Below are 12,806 nucleotides of genomic sequence, written 5' to 3'. Positions count from 1 at the left end.
GAACAAGCAAGGGCAGTTTAGTGACGCTGTTTTTCTTATTGTCTTCCACTCTGTTTCCAACTGACCTCTCCCTGCCATTGCTTTCTAGAAAGATTCGATTCTTTTTTTTTTGCACCAAATGCTAGCAAAAATCTTCTCTAATCTCTTTACACGATAATTCTTTTTTTTTTCCTTTTCCCAAAGTTATACTGATCCAGAGAAAGGATTAACTAAGAATCATCCATTAATACACTTAGTAACAAGATTTGGATGTGTTAGTGAGCTTGTGTGTGTGTGTGTGTGTGTATATATATATATATATATATATATGTATGTATGTATGTATATGGTGGTTGCAACTTGATGTTGAGCAATGCCATCACTTGACTGTTCTCTCAAACACAAGCAGCATGGATCTGGCTTTTCACTCCTGCTAGGACTGACATTCTTGGGCACAGATGTGGCAATGATGGGTGCCTCTTGCACCAGGTGTTCAGAAAGCTTGCTATCCATACTAGTACAAGCCTTCATTCGATCATAGAATTTTTCATTGGGTATCTTGCTTCTATGCAACACACAACAGATGTTGAAAACCAAGCAATGCCTGTGCCTGCATGTATAGCTATCTGTCCATCTATCTATCGATATACATATATAAAATGTACTTTTCCATTATTTGTAGGATCAACAAAAACAATAGTCTATCCTGTGAGATAAATATCATTTAATATACACAGTATTTAAATATGAGTTACAGTTTCATGCTTGGATGGTACAGTAATTCAACAAGCTTCTCCAGTATGCCATGTAATATCCTACAACTGTTGAGGTTTAAAATACACATGGTTGCTCCTTGAGAAAAAAACAAGAAAGGGAGCAGCTATGTTTATTTTGAGCCAGAACAACTGCAAGATAGTACGTGGCAGGTTATAGAAGCGTGTCCAAATGTTGCACTCTCCAGGAATGAAACGTAGTAGCTTACATCTTAACACTATGTATATTAAATGGTGTGTGTGTGTGTTTTTCAGTTAAAAGAATTAAGAAATCAATTTGTCAGTTACATGTTGATCATGTTAAAATTCATTTGATGAGATTAGGGATCCATGTAATATATGATGTAATCTGTTATGAGACTACATTAAATAAAGGTTTCTAGTGAAACGTTTGTTGCAATTTTAAACTCCATTCATCTGTTATACATATTTACATACACACAAACGATATTTATATATCAGACAGCCTCATCAACTTCATTTAAGGTCACCAGAAAGTCTTAAAATCAGGGTCTCTCCTTAATTGCAAATATTAATTCCTAATATTGCTACCAGCTTGCATATTCAATGGCTGGGAACAGTCAATTCAACTGACAGAGAGCACTGCTACTGATGTGACAACCGTTTGATGCTGAACTTGGAAAGGAGAACAGCAAGGGAAGTAACTACGTAGCACACGCCATTTTTCTCTGTCTCTTGATCTTTTTCCATCTCTTGCTAATTTTAATACAGCTGACACATAATAAATGGTCAGCTGCCATTTAGGTGGTTGGTGCAGTTAGTTGACCTCCTAAATTGTTGTGCCATATGCAGCACACACACGTGTGTGTGTATGTATATATATATATATATATACATACATACACGTGTGCATCTGGTAGTTTGATTCAGGTATTTCTAAGTATTGTTAAATAACACATTATTAAACTCAGACACACACCTACATTATATATATATATATATGTGTGTGTGTGTGTGTGTGTGTGTGTGTGTGTGCGTGTGTGTGTATATACATATACACACACACAAACATATATACACAGGGTGTCCACAAGGTCTGGGTACATGGAGTAAATAAAATCATATCATAAACAATTAAATATAAGAAATAATAATTTCTTAAAGTATGTGTTAATCCCCATGTACCCAGACTTTGTGGACACCCTGTATGTATAATGTAGGTGTGTGTCTGAGATAGCACATAGGTGCAAAACAAGGTGGAAAAATATAGTACCTGAATATTGAAGGTAGACTAATATTATTAAAGCCAAAAAAGAAAAAAACATCTCATAAACTTACTCAGAATTTCATATTACTGGTCGTTGGACATTTGGGATCATACAAGAATGGTAATGTGAAACTCTGGGTAACAGCTTGTGAAGATTTTCTTTTTGGCTTTAACAAAAAGTATATATATGTACATATATATGTATACATACATTCATATACATTATATATGTACATACATATGCAGTATATTTATAAATTACATCTTCATAAATCTCTACAGACATTTACACATAGACCTATACACATATCTGTGCAAACACCAATGCATAGATTTAATCTATGCATCTATTCACATATCTACAACACACACACACACATTGTTTCAAGATGTAGAAATTCTCCGACACTGGCACCAGGTTTCCATTGTAATTTTTCTTACCAGGAACTTTCCAGAAAGCTTAACAGTAGCAGTGAGGTCATTGGAGATATTAATCAGAGTGGAGACACACACACACACACACAAACCCCAATCAGAAGGGCAAGATAACCAACATACCTTGGAATACAAAAGGCACTTCTACGCGCGCACACACATTTTAATTTTCCTCTTATATTTATCCCTTTACTAGTTTCAGTCACTGGACTGTGGTCATGCTGGAGCACCACCTTGTAGAGTATACAATTGATTAATACAACTCAGAGTATCTGAGTAGACTGGTACTTATTTCTATCAACCCCAGATGGGATGAAAGCTAATGCTGAACCTGGGGCAGAACTGAACCCAGAACATAACCAAATATTCATTGAAACTTCCATATGTAATACGAGGCACAATGGTGCAATTAAGTTACGAACCAGTTAGCTGCTGGACTGGTTTGTTAACCTCATGGTCAGGAGTTCAAAACCTTGGTCCTGATAACTAACAGTCAAAACAGCTGCTGCCTAGTGTTAGCTTCTGTGGGGTGGCACCTCTGGGTGAGGCATAAAATCACTTGATTAGAAATGAACACACATCAGTTCTTTTGTTTTCATTTGTCATTAGAGAAACATGGCCACGCTGGGGCACCACCGTATACATACACCACCCTGTATCAAGCCTTTAAGAGCATGAAAGGCAAAGTGACCCTTGGTGGGATCTGAACAGAAGATGTAAAGAACATAGCCATATATACCACAAGGTATTGAATCCAATGTGCTACTGATTCAGCCATCTCCCTGCTTTACAGGCAGTCCTCAAGATTTGTCTCAATTCGTCATCATCTTCATCAGTTAACGAGTTTTCCATGCTGCCATGGGTTGGATCATTTGACAGGATCTAGCGAAGCACAGAATTGCAGAATGCTCGAATGTCTGCTATGGAATGGTTTCAATGGTCAGATGTCCTTCCCACTGCCAACCTTACAATGTGTACCGGGTGCATGCTTTCATGCCACTGGCGCTAGTAAGGTCACCGAGTAAGTAGCAAGAGTGAAAAAAAAAAGGGCTCTCACAATTGAGGGGTGGGTGGAGTATTTGAAAGGAGGAGGTGACTTCATGTCAGGTGTTGAGAGGCTAAAATATGACAGGGACAAGCAGAGGGGTCTTGCTATAGAGAAGATACACAATTACCTGTGTACATGGTGAAATAGATTTATCTTTATATTTGAGGGTATGCCCCAACAAATCTTTACTGTCTCGCTGTAAGCTGGTTGGCAATAGGAAGGGCATCCAGCAATAGAAACCATACCAAAGTAGACTGTGGAGTCTGGCACACCAGCTTCTATTGAACCACGCAACCCATGTCAGCACTGAAGATGAATATTCTTTACTACCCTAGGCACAAGGTCCAAAATTTTGGGGGAGGGGGCCAGTCGATTAGATCAACCCAAGTAAGCAACTGGTACTTAATTTATCGTCCCAGAAAGGATGAAAGGCAAAGTCCACCTCGGCAGAATTTGAACTCAAATACTGCTAAGCATTTTGCCCGGCTTGCTAACGTTTCTGCCAGCTCGCCGCCTTAAAGAGGAGGGTTTACACTGAAGATGAATATTGAAGTTTCTATGCCTGGTTAGTGTCAGGAAGGGCACCCAGCCATAGCTAAACCATGTTAAAACAGACATGGAGGCCAGGCAGCTCTTCAGCCCCTGTCAAAGCATCCAACTCATGCCAGTATGGAAAATGGACATTAAATGATGACAAAGAAACTGTTCTTGGCATTTGGACTTGTTGCAATTTCAAAAGTTTGAAGAGAACTGAGGATTCTTGAGGGCTGCCAGTAACATGTTATTTCCAATCTGACTCATATTCCACACAGACCATACCATACTATGTCACACCAGACCAGACCACCCATCACTAGCCTGTTCGACTTAAGTTTGCTGCCTGAAACAACTCGTTCACATATGCAGAAACACCACATTCACACGACACAGCAAAATGCCAATTAAATCTCATTCGAATCATATTTTACCATTAAAAAAAAACAAAACAAAGAAATTACCATAGTGGATAATGTAGTTTGTGGGAGAAAGGGGACAAAAAACAAAACAAAAAAGACCCCAAAAATTGGTCACAACTGAAATACTCGTTCAGGACTGACCCGGGGTTAAAACAACAACAACAACAACAAGAATAACAGAGAAACAAAACAAAAAAACAATATGTCACTCCCTATTTGATAGTTTGGTGAGTCTGGTCAGTGATAAAGAAGAGACACCCAGGTACAACAGTTGTTGTTGCTATGACGATAACAATAACAACCCTTCACATTTATGGTAAGACAAAGGAAGAGGAAAAATATAAAACAAAAACAAAAACAGATGGCAGAAAACCCCACAAAAAACATGAACTGTGTCTCCAAGACAATATTTTACAAATGAACCACCAAATATATTCCTCTTCTGCCCCATTCCTTTACTCTCTCCTCTTTACATTACTGATTCCTTACAGCAAAATTTCTCAAAAAGGTGGAGGCGGGTGGGCCTCCCCACACACAACTGTGATTAGTAGGGGTTACAGTAAAGATGCGGAGATGAGGGCAGTCTAGGCCTCTCTTCAGTCAGAGAGGATTATGAATTTTGGCACCTGGAAAATCCTTCTTTAAGATGTGTGTGTATATATATATATATACATACATACATACATACATGTCTAAAAAATGGTTTAGCAAAAAAAAAAAAAAAAAAAAAAAAAAAAAAAAAAAAAAACCCTGCTTGATACAGTAACAGTATTTGAAGACAAATTTTTCTTGCAATAAAAATTATTAATTATATATATGTGTATCATCTACCACATTCTTTTAGCACTTTTGTGAATTTACCTACTTATCCAACTCACCCCTTTCTATTCTTCTACTCCTATTCACTCTGTACCCTGAGGGTACATCCGCACTGTCTCTCCAACTTAGGAAGCCATGCACTCACCTCTATTCCTGTCCCTCTATCATACTATATCACCACCTTCAATATTATACCCCAACTCATTGAAAGGGGTCGGGTTCTGTCTTGCAAATACTTGATAACCTCACCAGTTCCGATGTCACAAAAGATAACAAAGAAAGGCTCACAGTACATTCTGTAAAGACGGGGGCAGCCAGCCGTAGAAACGTTGCCAGGAGCGACACTACAGCTTGGTGTACTTTTCTGGCTTGCTGGTTCCGGTCAAACTGTCCAACCTGTGCCAATTATGGAAAACAGACATTAAACAACCATCTTCGTCATCATCAATATCATGTGTACACAAGACTTGAGAAGGACCTTGGTGGTCAAACATCAAAATCATTTGATCTGACCGTTATCACTGACCACACTGAATCATCCTCAACGACCATCTTGCCAGGACATCTCCAACATAATTTACACAGAATGGTCGTCTTTTGATGTACAAGATAGCAACAGCTGCCAAACTGCCCTAAAACTAGACACCACTGTATAAACAGAATAAGTAGACATTGGGGGGGGGCGCTAAGGTCCCTAATAGGACCACTACCATCATCATCCTCACAACCTCCTTCACCATCCAGACCCATCTTAGCAACATTACAGAGCCCCTCACAAATCAATGCACTAGGCCCCTATAGTATATATTTATTGACAGCATACATAGATCAGAATCGGGCCCTTACACTCATGAGGACCCAGGTAAACTAATATATATATTGGGCCCCTATAGTATTTATTTATTGACAGCAAGCCACTACATACATAGATCAAAAGGGGTGCCCCTACACCTGTGCGCCGCTGGGCAACAACCCAGAGTCCTCGTGCCTCAAGACAGCACTGCCACCACTAGTTTCAATATTGTTTTTCACTCGCTTCTTCAAGTTCAAACGGAATGACAAGGAGCGGAGGAAACCACAGAGATAAAAAAAAAATGCTGGGACACACAGACAAATAGAAGCATTTTAGTCACATATTGTTCTGCATTGTTGTTGGAATACATTTATGCATACACACACACACAAACAAACAAACACACACACATGGAGATAGTGCTGAAATTGTAATGATTCCCAATTAACAACTGATAGAGAAATCAGACTTGTGCGCAATGGTCAGTGTCATTCTCTTTTCTTTTTTTTCTGACAGGAAATTTCTTGTTGGCCATCTGTACTACCTTTTACAATATATGCACGCATGTGTGCAGGTACATGTATGTATATATATATTTGTGTGTCTATATATATACACACACACACATCACACATAAATATATATTAGATACCAATTATGTGTACAAATCACACATATACACACACCTGTATACATATACAATGTGTGTGTGCATGTATATATATATATATATATATACACACACACACATAACAATGCATATATAATATATATAAAACACATATACACATATATTCTGTTGTGTCTGGGGAGGGTCATTTTCTTATTGTGCCTTATAATTTAACACACTCACCAGTAAAATTTCCACTTATTTCTTATTTCTTATTTTCCTAAAATTAACGTTGCGTCTTGCAACCTTTTCAAGTCTTGAGAGTCAAGACTATTGACAAGGTTGCAAAATGCAACGAAAATTTTTAAAAAAATAAAACAAAGAATAGGTGGAAATTTTACTGGTGACTGTGTTAAATTATAAGGTACTTAAAGAGAATGACTCTCCCCAGACACAACAGAATATGCTTCAACACACAAACTCACCTAAAGAATCTTGCAAACCAAATCCAACAATTAAATATATACACATATATATTATAGACATAGAGGTATCCCCCACATTATGTCTATTTAAAGTTGTGAGAATGATAAAGTATGACTATGCATTGTGGGATACAGTCTGTAATTTCATTCTTGTGGAGACCGGGATAAAATTTTCAGAATTCACAATAAACACTTTCTTCTTAGCCAAATGGCTGCATCTCTGTGTTGTAGCTAAGATCAGAGTTAGGTTAACAACTGGAAAGCAACCACCATGACCCATATATGCGTGTGCGAGTGTCATTATAAACACAGTGTGAGGAGGTGGAAATTTTGGGGCTGTGAATAATTGTGTATCTTTATATTTTTTTCGGTTGCAATGATAACGTGTATCTGTTCATCCGTCCATTTTTTTCCTATGTGTGCATGTGGGATGTGTACATGTGATGTGTGTGTATATATATCATCATCATTGTTTAACGTCTGCCTTCCAATGCTGGCATGGGTCGGACGGTTTGACAGGAGCTGGACAAGCAGAAGATTGCATCAAACTTCTGCCTGTTTTGGCACAGTTTTTATAGCTGGATGCACATACATATATATATATATATATATATGTAGAAGGTTGAAAAGGAACACATAAGTTGATATATATGGAAAAAAAAGTCAAGGAAGAAAATGCTAAAATAATTTTATAAAAAACATTTCAGTCATTGAGACTTTTTCAACTGTAAGTATGGAAAACAAATTTTGGGAAAATTACATGAAAAGTTTTTTAATGCAAATATTCTTTTAAAAAACTTTTCTTTTTAATTTTTCCAAAATTTAATTGTTTCCAATACTTACAATTGAAAAAAGTCTCAATGGCTGAAACCGGTACTAAAATGTTTTTTATAAAATTATTTTAGCATTTTCTACCATGACTTGTTTCCCCATATATATACATATATATACACACACATATATATATATATATACATAAACTTACATGCACCAAGCAAACTGTATCTATCAGCCTCTCTATCCACCTGCCTATCTCTCTCTCTCATACACACAGAAGCACAGGTGTTGTTGTGTGGTAAGAAGCTTGATTCCCAACCACATGGTTCCAAGTTCAGTCCCACTGTGTGGCACCTCAGGTAAATTTCTTCTACTATGGCCCTCAGGCTAACCAAAGATGTGTGAGAGGATTTGGTAGACAGAAACTGGAAGAAGCCTGTTGTATATGTGAGTATATCATCATCATCATCATCATCATCATCATCATCGTTTAACGTCCGCTTTCCATGCTAGCATGGGTTGGACGATTTGACTGAGGATTGGTGAAACAGGATGGCAACACCAGGCTCCAATCTAATATATATATATATATATATATAGAGAGAGAGAGAGAGAGAGAGTGGGGGAAGCTAGATGATCATCTTTCATGTGCACCATAACTATCTCTCATCAAAACCAGAACCAGCACCACCACCAACCCATCTATTCCTTAATGACCACCACAACAACAACAACAACAACAGGAATGAGAGAAGCAAATCAGTCTAAGATAAAAGAGAACGACAAGAGATGTGGGTACCCCAGTGTATTCTAAGAGTTAAATGAAATGCTGTTCATCTTGGGAAAACGAACATGAACTTGAATCTAAGCAACAACACTCACACAGTTAGCAAGAATGCTGCTGCCACCACCAAAACCAACTTTAGAGTTTCTAAAAATTTCCTGGTGCCTCTGGGAGGAAATGGCAATGGTGATATGAAGTTAAAGCTCCTGCTTGTGTAAAACTCTGAAAATCTAAGGGTTTTTAAGAGTTATGCAGAGTTTAATCTACCCCTGATCTGGCATTGAAATAAGAAGGCATGGATGACTAAGGGAGTCTTTTTTGAAGAGTGGTTTACAAACATTATGTTTTCTGTTCTGCTGCAAAAAGGCACAAGTGTCAGATGAAATACCTCCAACAAAGCTTTGCTCCTTTTAGACAATGCCCCAAGCCACTCTGCAAACTTAAATGAGTGTTCTGATAACGTGAGAGTAAGATCTATTCCAAGAATACAACGGATCAAGGTATGACAACTAACTTCTAGGCATATTTCCTGAGAAGAACTTTCAAGCAACTGACAGGGACAACAAACATACAGTTAGAGATTTTAGGAAGAAATCCAACAGAATGGATGCTATAGATAATATAGCAGAGTTATGGAATGAAGTGGAATTCTTAATGAATGGTGCTTGGAAAAAATATATGGCCAGACTGCAACTGTGACTTCACATGGTTTCACAAGAGTCTACATTAAATTTGGACAGATATTGAAACATATTTAGTTTTTTGAAGAATTCATAGGAGCTGTGTCTGAGTTGCTAATGACTTAAAGAGAACGTTTACCGAATATAAGAGCAAGCTGAGAATGCAAAAATTCCACCAATTCTGCTTAAACTGACTGCAAAGAATATTACTAAAGGATTGGCACTTATAGAGGAAGGTCTGTAAATTTTTGCTGATAACAACCATAATTGGGAACACAACATAAAAATTACAAGAGGAGTTTAGAATCAGCTCCATTCCTACACTATACAAAAAAAGACAACACAACTTGAACAACAAAGAATTTTGGATAAATTCTTTGTCCCTCAAGTAAGTGTAGAATATCAACTCTAAGACAGGAAATAACCCGTGTCTTCCTGGTAATTCTCATTCTACCTCTTACCTCACAGAGCAGTCCACGTTTTGTGGCCAGGAAGTACCCTAATGTATTTCTCTCCTGTCCTGGGTATTTGAGAAATTGTTAGCTTGAAGCATAAAAGTGACCGTTTTTGCTTCTCTGTTGTTGTTGTTGTTGATTCCAAAATATGGAAGAAACCCCTCCCCCCTTCTTGGAATGCCTTGAGGGCCAAATGAGAGTTTATGTCATGACAACATTCTGAGGAACATATTTACATATTGTGGGGGGATTCCTGCATAGCATAATATATATGTGTGTGTGTGCCTGAATACACATACACACATGCATGTCAGATGAGTGTATGTGTGCATGTATATATATGCAAATATATGTCTGTATATATATATATATATATATATATATATACACACACACACAAACATGCAAACACATGTATTAACCTATATATTATGTGTGTGTGTGTGTGTGAGTGTAAAATGCATTATGTGCAAATATTTGTAACATACATATCAAATATGTATGTATATATGTGTGTGTATATATATTTATAAATAACACGTATACAAATATATATATCACATACACACACACACACACACAAAACATTCAAATACATACACATACACACATAAAATATATATATGTGAAATGTGTATGTGTGTATGTATATATAGATATATATATATGTATTTTTCTTTGTTCTTTTTTATTATCACCACCAGAGTATCACCATGTCATATCACAATGATCATTACCATCATCATCATCATCATCACCACCACCACCATCATCACAAGCATCATTTGACACAGAGAATGCCTCTCACGTTGATTAGAAACTGTTCAAAATTCTGTAAGAAGGCAATCTTGTTCTGTCGGTTGATGGTCAACTTGAGAGTTGCTGGAGTGAGCTGGTTGAATGCAGCCAGGAGTCGTTCTTTGTATGCTGGCAGTTCTTGGCTGTACAGCAGTTCGCTGACCAGCATACGGTATTTTTCCTGTAAATCAGAGACAGACAGAGGATTTAGACAGAAAAACCACAACTTCTTCAACAACATGTATAACTGACTCAAGTATACACACATGTAGCATAAGGTATACATTCCACAACATATAATCCCACAGACATCTCAATGTCCTGACACCACAGAATTCTAGAGATAGATAGAAAAATTACAATAGACATCTGGTAGACTGAAACTCACAGAGACATTGGACAGACAATTGCTTTGGCGCCAGGCAAACAGAAAAATGCAAAGTATCATGGAAAGAGACAGACACAACCAGAGAGTACAATGCGGATAAAGACACTGTACAGCAGCATACACAGGTACAACCACATTCACACCAGACAGAAACAAACACACAGTACCACATATAGAGATAGACACACAAATGTATAGTGCCATATATGGCACGTAAAAGCATCATTCGAGCGTGATTGTTGCCAGTGTCACCTTACTGGCACATGTGCTGGTGGCAAGTGAAAAACAACATTCAAGCGAGGTCGTTGCCATTGCCACTGGACTGGCTCCTGTGGTAGCACCTAAAAAATGCCTTTTGAGTGTGGTCGTTGCCAGAACCGTCTGACTGGCCCTCATGACGATGGTACGTAAAAGCACCCACTACACTTTTGAAGTGGTTGGCGTTAGGAAGGGCATCCAGCTGTAGAAACTCTGCCAAATCAGATTGAGCCTGGTGCAGCCTTCTGGCTCGCCAGTCCTCAGTCAAACCGTCCAACCCATGCCAGCATGGAAAGTGGACGTTAAACGATGATGATGATGTAGACATCAGATGGATGTATGACCACAGAATAGGCAGATACAACAGCACATCCTCACTGAGAAACAAACACATACAGTACCATATACAGACATACAGTACCACAGAGATAAACACATGGAACCATAGAAACAATCATACAGTACCATAGAGAAAAACACATGGTACCACAGACAGAGAAACAACACAGAGTGTCACAGAGAGAAGCAAAGAATATAGTACCACACAGAGACACCAGACAGAAATACAAAGAAAATTAGAGAGAAGAATACAGGACTACACAGAGATATACAATGACATGAAACCACACAGAGAGAGATAAACACATAGCACCAAACAGAACCATAGAGAAAGACAAATTCCCATGGAGAGCACAGACATTACCATTTTATCCAAGACCACCAAAAGCAGCGATAAGATATATATAAAAAGAAGAAAAACGGTACCTGATGGCAGCAAATAAGGCTGAACAATGTGGTACTGGCTGTTTCTAGGAGATCCATGTCAAAGCTCTCCAGTAAAAGAAGTCGGAACACAACCTAGAACGAGAAAGGGATACTTCATGGGCAGGATGCCATTTTTGAATGTCTTTTCAGAAGTCGAAACACTGTTTATTGGTGCAGGCCTGGCTGTGTGGTCAAGAAGTTTGCTTCTTCCCAACCACATGGTTTCAGGTTCACTCCCACTGCACGGCACGTTGGGCAAGTGTCTCTTACAGTATAGCCCTGGGATGACAAATGCTTTGCGAATGAATTTAAGTGATAGAGATTGAAAGAAAGCTTGTTTTACTAATATAAACCAGATGCCCTACCTTGACAACAGGTAAGGCATCTGGTCAAAGAAAACTTGGCTCAACAAATTTTGTCCATCCCATCTGATCATTATTTACATTTGACGGATATTTGTCCTCATCTTGTTTGTTGTTAACACAACGTTTTGGCTGATATACCCTCCAGCCTTTATCTGGTATCTTGGGGGAAATTTCGAACCTGGGTTCTCATTCCTAAGGTATTTTTCAATGTTATTATTATTCAGGTCAATGCCTGGAATCAAACTCGGAATCTTGGGATAATAACCCCAAGATTCCAAGTTCAATTCCAGAATGTGACCTGAATAATAATAATAATAATAATAATAATAATAATAACAACAACATGGAAAAATACCTTAGGAATGAGAACCCAGGTTTGAAATTTCCCCAAGACACCTGATGAAGGCTGG

At 38.0% G+C, this 12,806-nt stretch overlaps 1 protein-coding gene across 1 annotated transcript in view; it reads right to left on the bottom strand.

Moving 5' to 3' along the window:
* Positions 1 to 6: 6 nt before the first annotated feature.
* LOC106882759 (exportin-4) overlaps positions 7 to 12,806 on the bottom strand; it is a 46,071-nt gene continuing 33,271 nt past the window's right edge. Inside the window, exons 23-24 of the mRNA XM_014933538.2 lie at positions 12,032 to 12,124; positions 7 to 10,801 (exon numbers count right to left, since the gene is read on the bottom strand). Of these exons, the coding sequence (XP_014789024.1) occupies positions 10,604 to 10,801; positions 12,032 to 12,124 (291 nt within the window). The 3' untranslated portion in view covers positions 7 to 10,603. The remainder of the gene's footprint in view (positions 10,802 to 12,031; positions 12,125 to 12,806) is intronic.

This window comes from Octopus bimaculoides, chromosome 27, assembly GCF_001194135.2.
Source record: "Octopus bimaculoides isolate UCB-OBI-ISO-001 chromosome 27, ASM119413v2, whole genome shotgun sequence".
Classification (NCBI taxonomy): Eukaryota; Metazoa; Mollusca; class Cephalopoda; order Octopoda; family Octopodidae; genus Octopus; species Octopus bimaculoides.
This window is presented reverse-complemented; position numbering and strand designations above follow the sequence as displayed.